At 37.6% G+C, this 17032-nt stretch overlaps 1 protein-coding gene across 1 annotated transcript in view; it reads right to left on the bottom strand.

Annotated features, from left to right (window-relative positions):
- The window catches only part of ca10a (carbonic anhydrase Xa), a 122564-nt gene that overhangs the window by 65961 nt on the left and 39571 nt on the right, over positions 1-17032 (bottom strand). The window contains exon 4 of the mRNA XM_043253365.1: positions 3469-3611. Coding sequence (XP_043109300.1) covers positions 3469-3611 — 143 coding nt within the window. The remainder of the gene's footprint in view (positions 1-3468; positions 3612-17032) is intronic.

Raw genomic sequence — 17032 nt, 5'->3', positions numbered from 1 at the left:
GTAATAGGACACCCCCAACAGTGTGTTCCCACAGATCACTACAGATGTCATCCCATGGCTCCATGTTTCTCGTTCCACCGTGTTCCCTGTGTAATTATACTGATTCAGTGCTGCAAGAGGAGCGTTCTCTCCCCGTGGCAGCAGAACTCCCCATCTGGTCATACATGCATCTTGCATGTTAAACGGTTTCAATCTCCTTCTCCCGCTGGCCAGATTACAGAAAAAATGACATCACTGATCCTTGAACTCAAACGAACAGAATATTATATCTAACTGGCACTGCCATCACCTCTTATTACATGGCTCCACTGAGCAATCAGATATTTTAAACGGTGGCTGCTATGATTTTCTTCTGTGGAACAGGTATTTTGTAGAGCACTGAGGTTCAAACAGCATTGGAATCTCACTGTCTGTCTTTCATCATACGCACCTAAAATAAAAAAAAAATAAAAAAAATAAAAAAAACTCCTCCCCCAACCCCCTCAAAATACTCTTATGTGTTCCTCCGAAGTCATACGTCTGTCATGAAAGTGAGTAAACAACATTTAATTTTTGGATTAACCATTCCTTTACCCGCCTTAAAATGCTATAAATATTCATCATTTCTATAAATTATTCCAATTAATATTCCAGCTCTGGGATTTCCAAACTTTTTGAAATCCAAACTAGAGATTCACTAACAGCTTGTGACAGCACAAACCATCTTTTGGTGTCAAGTCCTGTCAGGATTTACTTATGCGGAATGAAGTATTAGCGCTGAAAAGGTGTGGATACGGCTATTTTCGTGCCAGGATTTGTTGAATATGCTTTTTAGGAGTTTCCCTATCCAGTCCAGCATTGATAGTGGGACAGTATAAAAAGAAAATCACACAATACAATTTACTAACGTTTTACACGTACAGTACAATTACTGGTATTTGCGCTATAATTTAACACCAGCTGCTCTTGGTGGATTGTGCTGGTCATTAAAAACGACAGACATTTATTTATATAATGTGTGCATTTTTAGTAAACGACCCACAATATTTCCCCCTCCCATCTGCCCTTTTAAGGAATTGCCCTCTAACTCTAATTTGCCCCGTTTAGAAAATCTGTCCCTTTAACACAAAATATTTCCCCTTAGATTGGAATATTCCAATAATTTTACAGCACAATAATAATTATAATAGTTTTCATATTTTTCCATTATAATCTGTAACATGCAGTCCTGTAGACCAAAATAACAACCATAGCCGTTTATTTCAATTAAAAGTGAAGTTCTATTTACTTGATTTTTTACATTTCTTATGATTTCTTTAAACTTTAACTCAATGAATCCCCTGCGGTTCCCTCACACACCCTTGGGAAACCCTGGCTTGTTCTAATTCAAAATCAATTTCCCACGCCAATGTAGTTGCATAAGTATGTAGCCATATAAAAAGTAGAACAATGTACAGTCATCCAATTCTAATTGCAAAACAAACCCTAACAGGGAGATCAAAACATGCTTCGCCTTAAGGTCTTGATCACTCTTACGTAATCAGATGGTAATGACCGGCTGAATCTACATTACCATTACTACCAGTAACAGATTTACAGACGTTCCCTCAAGAAACAAAGCATTTGGAAAAAAGATAATCTTTGCACAGATGGGTCTCCACCGCATACATGTTGTCTGTGTTGTGTTGTCCCCAAGTTCAAACATCAGTCTGTTTAAGCTGGCTGATATCCGAACTGATGCCATCGGTTTATTCAGGGAATGTATCTCACACTGTCAACCACCCAAGCTAATGAAATCGCAATGACAAGGCTGACTCGGTGAGTAATCTAATATGATATTCATGTAACTGAATAAAATCTGTGTGCAGATCGTATCTGTCATTGTTTGTCTCTGTGTGGGATTCTGTGCCGTTTTACCAACACTGACAAAGGAAGGTGACACATAGCGAGACAATGTACTACACTGTGTTCTACACTACATCTATGCTATGCTAAACGGCATGTGGCCTGATTCGTTTCGGTAATTAGTCCCATCTCATATCTACTGCGCCCCAAAGCTAATGACGTTGGGAGAAAATATTTCCATGTGGCATCTTTTCATATTCATGTCTCAAATTCTCCACTTTGCTGATTGGAGACTTCAATAAGGGACACGATACTGTCATCTTCCTCCCTTGTCAGAGCGATTAAATTCATTAAAAGCTCTTCAAGTAATTGCGGCTCATCTACAGCAGAGCAAATATTCAATTAATACAGACAATTTAATAACTGTGATTCCCTCAATCCAAAGCACATAACCTTGATGCATGTCTGCGCTTGATTAATTGGTTTTCTATTCTGAGGTCATTTTAATTTCCTTTAACTATTCATTAGTCCATTTATCATGCTGTGGAGAGCCTGGCAATGTAAACTCCACTCTAACGGAAACTCAAACACATACGGTGTGACTTCAAACAAACTCACTGACGACTACAGTTCAGTACGACCGAAACCGAAATATACTTGTGGAGAAAACAATCCGATAATTTTAATATGTTGCACGAAATTAGAGGACAGGCGATTTCTTGGCTTGAAACTATCGGAGAAAAAAATAAAAAATTAAATAAATAATTTCAACCCATGCAACTCTTTTCATGCTGATGGAATCTATTAAATGCTATTAAATGTGCCACTAAAAACGGCAATTAACTTTTTAATTTTTTTTTAAGCTTAGGACGTTAAATAGTTTCAATGTGAATTGCTATTCTTTTTAAATGACAAATAATGAACGCAATAAATTATTTCATAAAGACTTGGTATGTCAAGAGTGCTTTGGCCAAATTAGCATGCAGTGGATTATTATCTTTCCTTTCTCTAGTCATTGATCTGTACGAGTATGAATCTCTGCCTCTAGTGCTGCCACATGCACGACCTCAGTTACCCACTGCTGATGCGTTTGAAGAGAGGATTTATTAATATGCAAAACATGCCATCCCCTCTCTATTGACAAACAAATGATGGCGCTTTTATGTGGTTAGTTGATGCATAATGCGTCCATAGATTTTTTGTTTTCTAACAAATAAAGGCATGTTTAATTCAAAGTGTGTAGTTGTTAACGCCTGTGAAGTTTAGTAGCAATTTTTGAGTGAAAATGGTTTCTTCCAATGTAGTAACTAGTTCATTTTAAACCATCTCGAATGATATGATGTCAAAGCTGCATGCATAATAATAATAATAATAAAAATGCTGTTTTGCATGACACACTGCAGGATATCAGCTACTGGGAAAAAGCACTGGAAAATAGTAATTCACACTAACAACCATAATTTACTTTCCTAATTCACGTTCTGAATCTAGCATAACCACCGACCTAGGTGCATTTTTTTTCAGTAAAGTAGCATTTTCACAGTTGATCATAGCACTTTGACAGTAGACAACTAGAAACAATGTTTACTTTTCTCACCGCGCTGATACTGTAGCCATGCAGACAACACATAAGACACGGTTTACCTTTCGTCCACCAGTGTTGAGCCTCAGTGGTGTCAAGAAGGGATCAAATATCATATGGCTCGTCTCAATGTTGACTGGAGACTGTCTCTTCCCCACAGAACACAGATTCCATGCTGAATTGACAAGGCCCCAGAACGATGGTACTGCAAAGGGAGGGAGTACACGATGATGATTTGCAGGACATTGTTTAAACAATCAGAATCATTTGTTTATAATAAGTGGTATTGCATTGAATTTATAATAAATGAATGAATAAATAAGCCACAAGTAAATGTAATATTTATAAAGCTTAGGGTGATATGTAAATATTTCCCAAAAATTTTAAATGGAGTTTAAAAACAGCTCTCATAGAGCAAAAGATTAAATTAATGAGCCAAAATGCTTTACATTGTGAAAAATTTTAATTTCTGAACGTTAACCATGTAGTCTTTATTCACCCGTTTCTTGTGGTCTCTCAAGTAAATTATATTGCTAATGTAATAGAATAGTATAGTTCTAAAAATAGAGAGGCACATTTTAATGCAGCGTTAAAACGTTCCCTATCTGCGCAGCTGGAATTTATAACCAGCTAGAGTTCTTCTAGTCATTAATAAACTACCTAAACTAATAAGATATAACTTTGGAGAATTTACTATGCTCAAATAAATATTCAGCAATATTTAAAAACACTTTCTCTTTAATGTACTATAGTGTTGATATGGCATCTAGTAAATAGCATACATTTGGTTATGCTAGCATGTTACTGCTGTTCATTTTGTTAATAAATATCTTAAACATAATAATGATACTACTGAATATGTAAAGATCACCTTTATTTATTTTTTTCAATGGTGTTATTTCAAAATATTAAAATTCACATATTCCCATGTCTTCTGCTTTAAATACATAAAACCTTCCTTACAGCCAAAAGAAAATTAGGATGATTACGGGATATTAAATAGGTATTAAAGGAATGATATTACTTCGAGGTCTGCTCTTATTTCAGATAGTGTGTGTTAATATAATTACCAGCAATCACTGTTACAACTGTAACACTCTGACTTCTATTAATTTCAATTTTAGGATCTGGTCTTTCTTATTATTACAAATCTATTAATGGCTACGGCTCACAGCTACGGTTTCTTTCACCGAAAGAGACCAGCTAGATTTGTAGCAGTGCGTTATGAAGGAAACCGTTAAAAATGTTTCAGCTGCCCCAGGTCTCCCTTTCTCATAACTCTTTGATACTCACAAGAAAGTCAGAGCAACAATATCCCTCTATTCTTTTAAATAACTTTATTCAACATTTGAGTTCCAGCAGCCCATGACATTTTCAAGCAATTTAGACGATTTATACAAAGTGCTCGTCTTGGCATTTTCACAGCGTTGTGCTACATGCACCTCCAGCTGACAACCATTACATGAGATGATTGGCAGGCTGCAAAACAGGAGTCTTTATTAATATTTTATGAGCAGTCAGCGGTGTGGTTAAGGACCTCCAAGCTTGCATCTTCCATCAAGTAAATTCCGCTCCTGGAACATTCTGGTTTTGGATGACATGACCCAGTTGGCTTTGCAGAAAAGCGAAGACGCATAACATAATTCATAATGTCTCTCCCACCGCACAATGACATCAACGCTTCTGCCCTCGTTTCGGGCCTCCAAATAAGTAAAGACTATTCATAAATCACTGTTTCCATTGTCCTGACGCTGAGAGAAGCAGGTGGTCTCCACGCCATATTTTTCATGTTGCGAGTCGCCATAATTTGAGCCTGCATTTTCCCGAACAAGCACCACCTGCTGTTTTCCGTCGTGTGAGCGTTCAGCTATTCTCCTTGAGAGAAGAACTCGACAAAGTAGCAGCGTGTACGCACACTTTCGTACACGAGAAATGAGCACAAACCCGGACACGTGCAAAGGATGTGTAATCTTTTTCGACCACCTATCGCTACGCTAAAAAGGCCTGCATGTTGTTTGGGGACATGCTTGATAAACAAAAATGTGGCTCAGCTGAGGCCACGACTGAGTAGCTTTGCGATTAATAAAAGCACGGCTGGTTGTTGCGGCCGGCCATCGCTTCAGCGGCGTTAACTCAAAATTAACAGCCTGCTGCTATTCCATTCTCGTTTCCGCGTTAGATGGTGCAGCGTAGAGAATGAAAATGGATTACGGAAAACGCAGAGTCATCTCTTATTTAGGAAAGCGTTGAATTAGTTTGTAATGTCGCCCAAGATGCAGGCAGAAGAATGGGAAATAAATCAGATCCTTCTACATCAGTCACTGAAATGACAGGAAATCTATAACGTGAATGGGGCCTCGGTCTATGGAATCGATTTGCTAAACACAAGTGACATGTCATAAATGGTAGATACTTATTACCTATTGGTAGCTTTGAAAGAACAACCACAGCCAACAGCTTTTCACCTTTGGCAATAAAATAATCCATGTGTACTACAGAAAGCGGTTTCTTCACTTTAGACAAGCAGCATGTTAAAGATAGATTTAAAATACATTAATCTGAATAGCAGTTAACTTATCACTGGAGGGGATACGTTTGCTGCTCTTCATTTAAATCTATTGTATATCATCTTCAGAAAACTTATAGTGTACTGATTTGTAGGGATGGCTTTTCGAAACGTTGCTATTTTTGAAAATGTTGTTCCATGCCAAAAAAAAAAAAAAAAAAAAAAAAAAAAAGGGTTTTAAATACTGGAAGACTTTGGAATGACACGAGAGTGAGTAAACACATTTTTAAATGCATGGTTTAATTGCTTATCTCTCAGTGTGACTGGACACATCAGAGCTGGTCTTTAAAAAGACAGAAGAGCTTGTTCTGTTTAATGACCTGTACAAACTCACTTAAAATTCAAATATCCACTTTAGTGCAAGGCTGCAGGCTTTTTATAGTTTAAGGCCCCGGGATTGCCGCTGGCAATCAAAAATAACAATTAAAATGCCTCAGTCATGCGTATATATTAAGCATAAATGGGTCCATCTCAGTTCTTGTTCGTGAGGTATCCATTCGAACATATCCATCCATAGGAGCCGGATGTTGGACATTTTTCTTTTACTGTCGAGGCCAAATAACTAGATAAAATACAAAAATTTAAATTCAGTTAAATTATTAATATCATCCTCATGTAAATTAGGGGCAACGCAATATACCATTATTGGCAATATTTAAAAATGAACAGCACGCGTAGGACAATATGACAGTACAATAATGTGGTATTTGATGCAGCCTACATTTTTTTTTTTTTTTTTTTTTTTTTTTTTTTCAGACATTTTATTTATTAGACTTAAAGCTGCAGTCCATAACTTTTGGCGCTCTAGCCATTAAAGGAATGGTTCATTCAAAAATGAATATTACAGCATATTTTACTCACCCCCAAGTCATCCTAGGTGTATATGACTTTCCTCTTTCAGACGAACACTGTTTTTTAAAAAGGTATCCTGGTTCTTCCAAGGGTTTTTGTAACAAAAATATATCCTAAATAATTGACTTCTGGCAACAGCTGAATGAAAACTTGGAATAGCCAGGAAGAAAAAAAAAAAAAAACTGTGTTCATCTAAAAGAAAAAGTGTCATATTTTACTCACCCCCAATCCATCTTAGATGTATATCATATTTAACATTTTTAGGTATACTAATAAATAAAGAGATTTAATAAAACAGAACTGCTATGACGAATGTCTGTGACGAATCGTGCAGGTACTAGGCTACCAGTCTAAATAGTCTGAATATAAACACTTATTGCAGATTCACCGTAATGATTCAGGACAAGCCAAATGAATTATATACATTGAATAAATTTTGAACACGCACACAAAAAGAAAGTTAGAGGCAGCAGCTTTAATCATTACAGTTATCATACTCATAAAACACTTTTCTTTTAAGCCATAAATTATTTGATATTTGCATTTGCAATCTATACGCAGGAAAGGTTTTGTTAATTATATCGAATCAAGGTCATTCACAATGTTATTCACTGACAGGGAGCTCCATCTATTCCCAGGATCACAAGGGTTGGATCTTGTTCTTTGACGTTAAAAAAAACTGAAGAAAAGCCTAGCACTTGCAGAATAATTATTGCCTTCCCCTTTGTTACAGCTAAAGCCTGTGTTCTGGCCACCCTCAAGGTTTACTACAGTTCAGGGTCGAGCTAAGGCACGCACTAGGACTAAGAAAACACACTTGCACCAATTAAGACCCTCATTAATCACTTCTACTCCAAAATCTTGCCACGAAATCATAGAGCCTCTGCCCTCTGACTACAGGAGAGTAGCTATGCGCTTGCCATAGAATGAAAGAAGCAAAAGTATTTTTTTTAAAACCGTGCTTCTCAAACCTGTCCTGGGGCCTCGTACCCACTGCATGTTATGTATGTCTCCCTCTTTTAACTTACCTGATTCAGCGCATCAGCTCATTAGTAGAGACTGCAAGACTTGCGGCATATGAGGGAGACAAACAAAATGTTCTGTAATTGGGAGTCCCCAGGATATGTTTGAGAAGCACTCTTAAAAGGGGGGAAAAGAACATGTGTGGAAAAGCATTGAGTTTTGAAAACATATGGTGTATCCAGATATATCCCTGGCTATCTTGGACAAACATCAAAAAGTACCGTATGTTTTTATGCGCTGAAGTATATAATAATAATAATAATAATAATAATAATACTGCAGGAAAACAAACAGATTGGCAATAAGTACATAAAAGGAAGGATGGAAAAATATCTTAAAACTGATGCTAAATGCTTGGAAGTTCCAATGTGTAACCTTTTCAACCAATCCTCAATCTTGGAGGCGGCAGTGAAACTTTCACACTACATTGTGAGGGAGTGTTCGTTTCGTTCCACGGTGTACAGTATGGCAAAACTGAAGGGAATTAAAACTTTGGCTATCAGCTTTATATCTCTAAGCAGTAAACAAGAAACCAGAGGAAAGTCTGGAAATTGTAACATTATTATTAATAAAAAATGTTTCTTAAAGGGATAGTTCATCCAAAAATAAACATTCTGGCAATTACTTGCCCCTCCTTATTGTTCCAGACTTTTTGTTCATTTTCAGATCACAAATTAATATAATGTTTTTGTTGATATCAGAGAGTTTTCTGACCCTGCATAGACAACAAGGGTACTGCCACATTTGGGATGAAATGAGGGCGAGTAATAAATTACTAAATTTTCATTTTGGGGTGAACCAAATCGGCATATTAAAATGATTTCAGAAGGATCCTGCGACACTGGAGACTGGAGTAATGACTGCTAAATTGTTGATATGTCATGACAACAATAAATAATAATTAAAATGTAATAATATAGAAATCAGTTAAAATTAATCAAGTTGTTAATTGACATTTTTCTACATTTTTAATAAACCGTGATATAACTCTTGTAATTTTTTTTCCCCTCAAAAATAAACTAAAAATGTATTTCTATATAAATCCTTTTTTCTTAATTATGATATAAGCACAGTTAACCTGGCATTTTGTACTTTAAAAACACTCATGCAACCTCATTAATTAAAAACGTGCTCACTACAGAAAAGGTGTATTCGAGCCATTGTATCAAGTCATCAATGAACTACATTATAAAAAAAAAATTTGGGCTGTAGCATTTTGGCTTGACCAAGTTTTGCGTGTGTGTGTGTGTTGGTTTAAGAGAGTCCTCACTTTATTGCATGTTTCATCTTAACCCAAACCTCAAATTCATTACCTTTTCCTCGCTCTAAATATCAGTCTATCAGTGGCCAAGTTAAAATCTCGGTCATGTACTTTCCTAACACTTGTAAAACAAACTTGTAAGCCGACACACAATTACAATTTTCCACACAATTCGCAAAAGACAGCTGCTTTGCGCTTGGAAAGTCAGAATGCCGTCTGAGTAATTCAGCTCTCTGTCCGTTAATTGGTGCAGTTCATCAAAGCAGTGCTTTATCAGGTGTAGCATTAGTGCAAACAGGAGTATCAACCCTCACGTAATGATTAGTGGCCGAGACCACGAATCATTCACAAGCTATCATTGTCTAGGTAAACAGTTCCAGAGGTAAAGTGGCATCAAGCGGGACAAGCATGCAGTTAGAGTGTTTAAATGACACAGGACGGCTGAACCTCTTTGGACGTGTCCTCTAATGCCAGCGTAATCTCGGCACCCTTGGCCGACGGGCCTCATTAGGCCGGACCATCCCGAGAACAATAAACATGTCAGTCAAGTTAACTCCTCCTGTCATTTGTTAATGGGCAGGGATATCTGACCTGGCGGCAAAGAGGGCTTCTCAAAGCAGAATACAAATGAGAATAAAACAGCCATGGTGCAGCCTGCACAGAGGGACCGTGGTCACCACAATCTCTGCGGTTTCTCCACAGGCCGCACACGTAGGCTGGCTCCTCAGCCATGGAGACAGCAACAGCAAAACACTCAACAGGACCTTCTCCTCTCGCTTGCTAATTGTCACCCGCCTGTTTAGGAGGCTTCGCATCTCTGAGGAGTCCTTCAGTGCTGGCCTCCACGGGATACGCTGAAGAGCGGCTTTATCCTTGAGCACTTCTGAGCTGACAATAACCACACAGAGCAAAATGAAATGCTACCGGAAGGATTTCAAATGAAGCACAGCTGAAATCTTTATACAGACTACCGGATGCAGAGTGCCATTTAATTCTTTGTCCACCATTTACAAGGCTTTATGACAACGCTTTCACACTATTGACAACCTATTCTGGCCATTTCTTTCTTGACTATTATACAGTAGAGGGCGCATTTACAAATCTTCTTCGATCCAAAAAAATAGTCTTGAGTTGGAATACACTGCATTGGCCAAGGTCCGCCCATGAGTTAATTTGACCGACATGCCAAAAAACCAAAACAGTTTATTTCCTTTAGAACCATGTTTCAGGGTGTGAAAATATCGCCACAATATCAGACCGGTTAAAGATTCTATGCTGCGAAATGTAAATATTTCACATACTTTTGATAATCCAGCGTTTAGTTGATGCTGATAAGTGCTTGTCGGTTTTCTTTTTCGCAATGAAGTTTGCTGTAACTGCAAATTTGTTTCCAGACGAAACATGTCTCCTGGAAATCCTGTATAATTAAACCAGTCCTACAATGACCTATGTTTCCACTTTTGTGTGCCATATGCATCAGAAGTTTAGCCAACGCTCCGTGGGTGGGACATCTGAAGAAGAGACAATCCAAAACCGCACAAAAAAGATCATATGTGAAGTGGACAGAACCTAGGCCTGTCCCGATACCCACACTTGTGTGGTCTTGGCTACATCAGATCATGTGACAGGAAAAGTGTGCACCAGAGAAGACCCAGGTTTCAGAAATGTCAAAGCTTGGTGTCCTCAATGCACACTAAATAAACAAAAGCATCTCTAATATCACTTTGGAGCACAATGATCCCATCATTTAGATGCGTGTTCCGCAAAATTGTGTCCTAAAATTAAGATAAGTTAAAGAAAATTTGCAGTGCAAGTATATTTAAATTATTAATTAAATACGACATATAATCTGGTTAAAGTGTAAAGTGTTACATTTTGATGGTTCAGAGAGGAGTACAAAAAGTGGACAACCTAAATGACTACTACTGCTGCACGTACCACCACTGCAGGGCCACTGCGTTAACTACAAGTCAGTCGAGAGTTGAAGTTGCTCATGAAACTACTTCCATGTGTATAAGTATGTGTATTCTAGGGATTCTAAAACTCACCGATTCGCATCTCATCACCACAGCTGCTAAGTGAATATAAATATGAAACACTACAGAGACGTTGGAAGTCATAAGTGTTAGGTTTTTCTTGATTTGCTGTCTGTCTGAACCAAAGAAATTAATTATAGCATCATGTTTCTTTTGTTTCGTTTTTTTTTTTTATCATATTGCATTGTTAGAATTAATTGAATCGGATTGCACTACATCATAACGGGGGGATTCGTATCACATCATTAGCTGCTTCATATTTATCTTCAGTGCATCGTATCGCTATCTATGCACTGACATGCGTTTCGCATCGACCTTCGTTATGGAGATGCATATCCCTAGGGCATTCTACTTTTTAATCACTTATTTATCAAATAGATGTGTCAATTAAACTGTCACACATAGGTATTATGGAATAGAAATGTTGATGTGCAAAATATTTAAATGTTCAAAACGTGTAAATAAAACCGCTTCCATTTTTACAAGATTATGCTGTGAGTGTGTCCCATTGGATAATCACAAGTTGCACAGGGTATATTCCATTTGTACTTGGAAATTCTAAGTTCTCAGTATGAAACTTTTAACTGAAATGCCCCCTCAAGTCAGAATTCTGACTTGGAATCTCAGAGGAAGCACAGCAAACTGGATTTCAGAATCCAATATGTATGCTCAGTGCATTAACAGAGGTGAAACGGCAGTAATATAGTATTTAGTTGTATATCGGTTTGTCTGTCTACAATCAAAATTGGCGCGCACAGTACTATCTAACCTCTATCTGAGGACATGAACTCTGGAGCATAGTACCACTTTTTGGTATGTTTTTATTGACTGGTGTTGATATCAATGGACAAATCCATCTTTTTCTGACTTCAGCTCAATGACGTGGAGTTTAAATAACAATGCAAAATGTGCCTGATGTGACGTACGGAAGGGGTTAAAAACTCATACTTATCTATTCCTTTATCATTCAGCATGTGGATAATATCTGAATAAACGTGTGGAGGACAAAATTACTAGAGTTCGTTTGGTGTGTAAACACTCATTTGAACAGGCAGTCCTGAGGCTAGCCTTCTCCTCAACTGAACTGCTGCACACGATTTCTCTTTTTTCTCGGTCTCTGTCCTGTTTTCTCCATCACTTAAGCTCTCTTTGGCTGTCCGTTAACCATGTCAGGCATGTCAGAGTGTGGATTTAGTCTAAACCTCTCATTGAATCTGAAAATAATCCCCAAGTCATCCTGCTGTTATCTTGGCCATGCTTGTCAGAAGAGAGGATTCCTGTGTCATTGAGATCTAAATTGTGCTCATTACAAGTGTTTATCCAGAAACAACAGAGGCGTAATGATTTGTTAAGTTCTAAAATCTGAAAACACTACAACCCATGTGTAACATATTCACAAAACAATTACCTTATGTAATATGATGTATTTCAGTTTATTTTCAGTTTACAATAATGTAGGATTGGGCTGGATTTTGTCCATCAGGATTGACTGGATCATAAGCCATGATATTATTTGTTATTGTACACTACACTACTATTAAATATGTTGATGTAGAATTTTTTTGAAGATAGATTTTGAAGGCTGCAAATCATTGTTTATATGCTGGAAATTAGATAAAAATAAATAACATTGCATTTATTGCATATAAAAACAGTTTTTCATATAAAAATCGGACTCCTTACCGCAGTACTACTCATGTCCTACAAAACTTCTGCTTTCCTTCAGTAAATCTCTTCACAGCTGTTCTACAACTAGATGTCTTTGCTTAGTTACCCTACATAGTTCACTTTTACAAGACTGTGGGGAAATTCGGCTGTGGGTGGACACCTTAGGTACTCAAACAGTTATGAAATATGTGATGGGAAAGAAGCGAGGCTACATAACCACCACTAGACTAGAACATTTAGGAGCAGTAAAAGCAAAAGAAAAAGATATATGAAAATAAAAAAAAGATATATATATATATTTTTTTTTTATTCATTACTTGCCCTGAAATGATTTGATAAGAATATTTCAATTCATGAAATTTTAAAGGTATGTGGTTGCAATCTATTTATTTTAGCTACATTTAAATAAACTACTTTGGTTTCAATATTTTCTTATTATTTAAATGTAGCTAAACAAATGGTTTGCAATCACTTACCTTAATAAAATTGTGTTTTGTTTATATAATTCTTGATTCTCTGTAGTCTTCATTGATGAGATCCATTTTTTTGGAGGAAAAAGGAAAACCTTCCACCTTCAATATGCAACCCATCAACCATAATGGAACAATGTGACTATGATAAAGAGAGGAAAGGTGCAGCCTGACACGGAGCGCTGATGCTGGAAACACTGTGTTATTGAGCACTCTGGCCGAGCACCGGGGGAAAAATATTAATCAGGTCTTAACGACAAGGACAATTCTGGGCTTCATGCCGCAGCGCTGGGAGACTGACAGATGTGCAGATCTGAGTTCTAAGAGCAATTCCGACAGCAGCTACAGTAAATGCATTTGGAGCCAATGTTTGATACCCACACATCACCAGAGCCTGTCAGCTGCATAAATGAAATGAAGTTGGACGTTATCTGTTAAAATTGAATGAAAATATGGCAAAATATCATCAGATGTGTGGCCACGTATATGCCACAGCTGTTTCTCATAAGCTTAACCTTGCTCTGCACACAGTTCTTAAATAATAAGGTTTTTGTAAAATAATAACTAAATATAAAAACAAAATTGGTTTAATGAAACAAAAATGTTAAAATGTACTGTAAATTGCTACTGTAATAAATCATAGGCCTATATATAATATTGCAATAGCTTTAGTGCTGACCCATATGAATATTTCATGGCCATGCATTTATAATAAATGACACAAAAAAATTATTCATTGTTAGTTCAAGATACAGAATGTGTGAACTAACGTAATATTTATTGGTCATGTACTTATACTACCAATAAATGCAATTTAAAAAAAAAACTAAAACCTAATAAACACACGAAAAGAATGAACCTTAAAAATGAAAGCACTACCATAATGCATAAATTCATATAGTCCTGTATAGTCCATCAATGCAAATATAAGTCATCATAATCATTTTACAAGTAGGCGATGTGGAGATTATTGCAAAACAAACCCAGTCAAGTAAGTAGAAAAGGCTGTTTACAAAACAGCAGTGAAAATTTGTGGTTTTTGATTGCTGGATGGTACTAAGTAGGTCCCCGTGCCAGACAGCAGCTATAACAGCCCCTGCGAAACACGTGCAGCTGTCGATGTGTTTCTTATGCATCACTTGAATTATTCATCCATTGCCATTCGGACTGAACCAGGAGATGTCTGAGAATTAGGGAAACTTGCTATGATGAGAAGTGGGTGAGGCATGGCTCAAGGTTGCCAGCTAGTTTCCTTTGTGTGCGTGTCCAATGTATCACTTTTTGAGCCTCTCTGTATTTGTGCTTGGTATTGGATGCTAGAGGGTTGCCTGAGGCTGCTTTCGGCAGCGTCTATGTGCTAGGAATATGCGGAGGGGTGTAAGTACAGTGCTTATATTCACGGAGGCTGTAACGCATCAACATGCGTGCTGAACTTGATTAATATTTGAGTACGTTCGACCCAGCAGGAGAATGAGGAGGCCATTTTATGAAAAGCAGTCTCTTGATGTCTCTTGATGTACCTCCAACCCTGACAGTTGTCTGTGGCGGCTGTAAGAAGAGAGTAACGTCCCTCAAAGGTGAAACGCGCTGATAAATGACTCACTTCGAAATAGATTACGCTCATATGTGAAGCCTTTTATGGTTTAGTTTATCCATCCAGCCTCCCGATTGATCTGAGAAAACATGCGGCGGAGGCATAAAAACTGTGCAATTTACCGCCTGACGCATGTGAATCAAAGAGCCTTCGAACTCCGCAATCACCACGTAAGAACCGAACATCTCTTTAAGCCTCCCCTCTAATCATGCAGATCTAAATAAAACTTAAGCGAATGACCTTATGAACGCTGTAAGGAAGGACTTCAATCAGTCGCATGACCTCTGCCATATATGTCACGATTCAAGTCCATGTGATGGAGTGCGATTTAAGAAAGCTGCATGTTTTTTTTTTTTGAGGAAAACAGCTGTGTGCGAGAGAAAACGCTGGTTTAATGCCTTGATTAGAATACTGATTATGTGCCCCAGCCATGAATCCTTTAAGCTCAGAAGCAATAAACAAGCATGTGGTTTCTGAAAGGATTTCACAGGCAGCTCAACTGTATCCCGAGCCCTTTGTACTTCTCACAGACACTGTTTTACAGTGGCCTAACCACTAATAAGAAAGAGAGCAAAAGCGAGAGAAAGGCAGCGCAATGAAGAAATCAATTCCCTTGGGATGCACTGACCATCCTCCGCTGTTTCACGCCGTTCCAAGCCCCCGAATAACCTGCTGTTCAAAGATGAAATGAAGATGCATGGCCATATGAATGAGACGATGCATAAATGGGTAAGTGGGCAAATTAAACGCCTTGATGAGTCATCTGCAATACATCATTTGCTCTTAAATCCTGAAACTCCATTAGCTGCAGCTACTTAATCAAATAATTCAATAGACCCCGCTGCTTTGTTTTCTTTTGCTCTCATTAATTGCGGGGAAAAAGAATGACACCGTGCCAAATGAGCAGGGCGTGACAGAGGACACAGCAATGTGTCTCACATTCAGCGGCTTTTTAAAGATGAAAAGCTGATAATAATGTTTACCTTCGTGGCTGAAAAAAGCATTACGGCGTTGGCGGAGGTTGTGCCTGGCTGCCAGGACTAATCACAGGCAGACATCTCTCACATCTTTAATTTAATCTGATGGTGGGTTATGGGTTATGACAGACAGAGGTGTGCTAGCAAATATTATACATTTTTTTTAAATGTTTAGGTATTGTATGGTGAAATGGATTTGGCACGAGAATAAAATGACGAGTGTAAAACTAAGCAGAAGTTTCTGTCGACCGACTGCATTGGCGATGAACACAATGAGTAGCAATAGCAGTATTCCTAATACAACCAGCACCTATATCTAGGACTACAGGGTGAGCATTATATCACTTAATAATTAATATTCATAAGCCAGGCTGATAAGAATAACGATTATCAAAAAATCAAATGATCATCATAAGCTTCTACTCTGAAAGAGATTCTTTGAATTAATTTGACACAACTTGGTTTGCATCATTTGATTAAAAGAACTGCCTAATACAGATCTAAGTGATATGCTATATTGTTTCAGATGCTTCTCCAGTCTGCAACGGCTGTGAGGCATCAGAAGGATGTTTACTAAATTATAGGCTTACTGGAGGAGTGTATTTGACTTTCAAAACATACAAAAATACCATTATGAACCTAGTCTACGCACGAGTTATACTTGACAAATACAGCAATTTGTGGATGACTGACATACACGAGAGAGAAGTTATGTCACTATGTATTGTATGATAATTGCAGAGAAGCCGAGTGAGTGAGGGAAATGGTTTGTGGTGTCTGGGCTTGATATGCGTGCTAAAGGACTACTAAACATACCGGCAATGAATCGGTTGAGATTTATCAACAATGACAAACACAGGCCATTTGACAAATCATGGCCTTGAAATAAGAAAGAATAAGAATAAGAAAGTGCATTTAAAGCTATCAATTGCAATTTATGGCTGCTTATTATTTTGTGGTATGTAATCCACATAAATTTTCATGTAAATGGGTTTGGCCGTTTGCTTTTTAAATTCGCTGATGATTTTGTCCTTGTGTGCATGATTCTGTGTGCCATTTACAATATATAGTCAAAGCTTTATGAAGAAGTCACCTGTACTTCTTGTATTAGCATACATTTAAATGTAAAGGGTTGTTTTGGTAGTTCAAATAGCTTGGCATTTCTCTTGATGAAAATAT

This window comes from Puntigrus tetrazona, chromosome 12 (assembly GCF_018831695.1).
Source record: "Puntigrus tetrazona isolate hp1 chromosome 12, ASM1883169v1, whole genome shotgun sequence".
NCBI lineage: Eukaryota > Metazoa > Chordata > Actinopteri > Cypriniformes > Cyprinidae > Puntigrus > Puntigrus tetrazona.
This window is presented reverse-complemented; position numbering and strand designations above follow the sequence as displayed.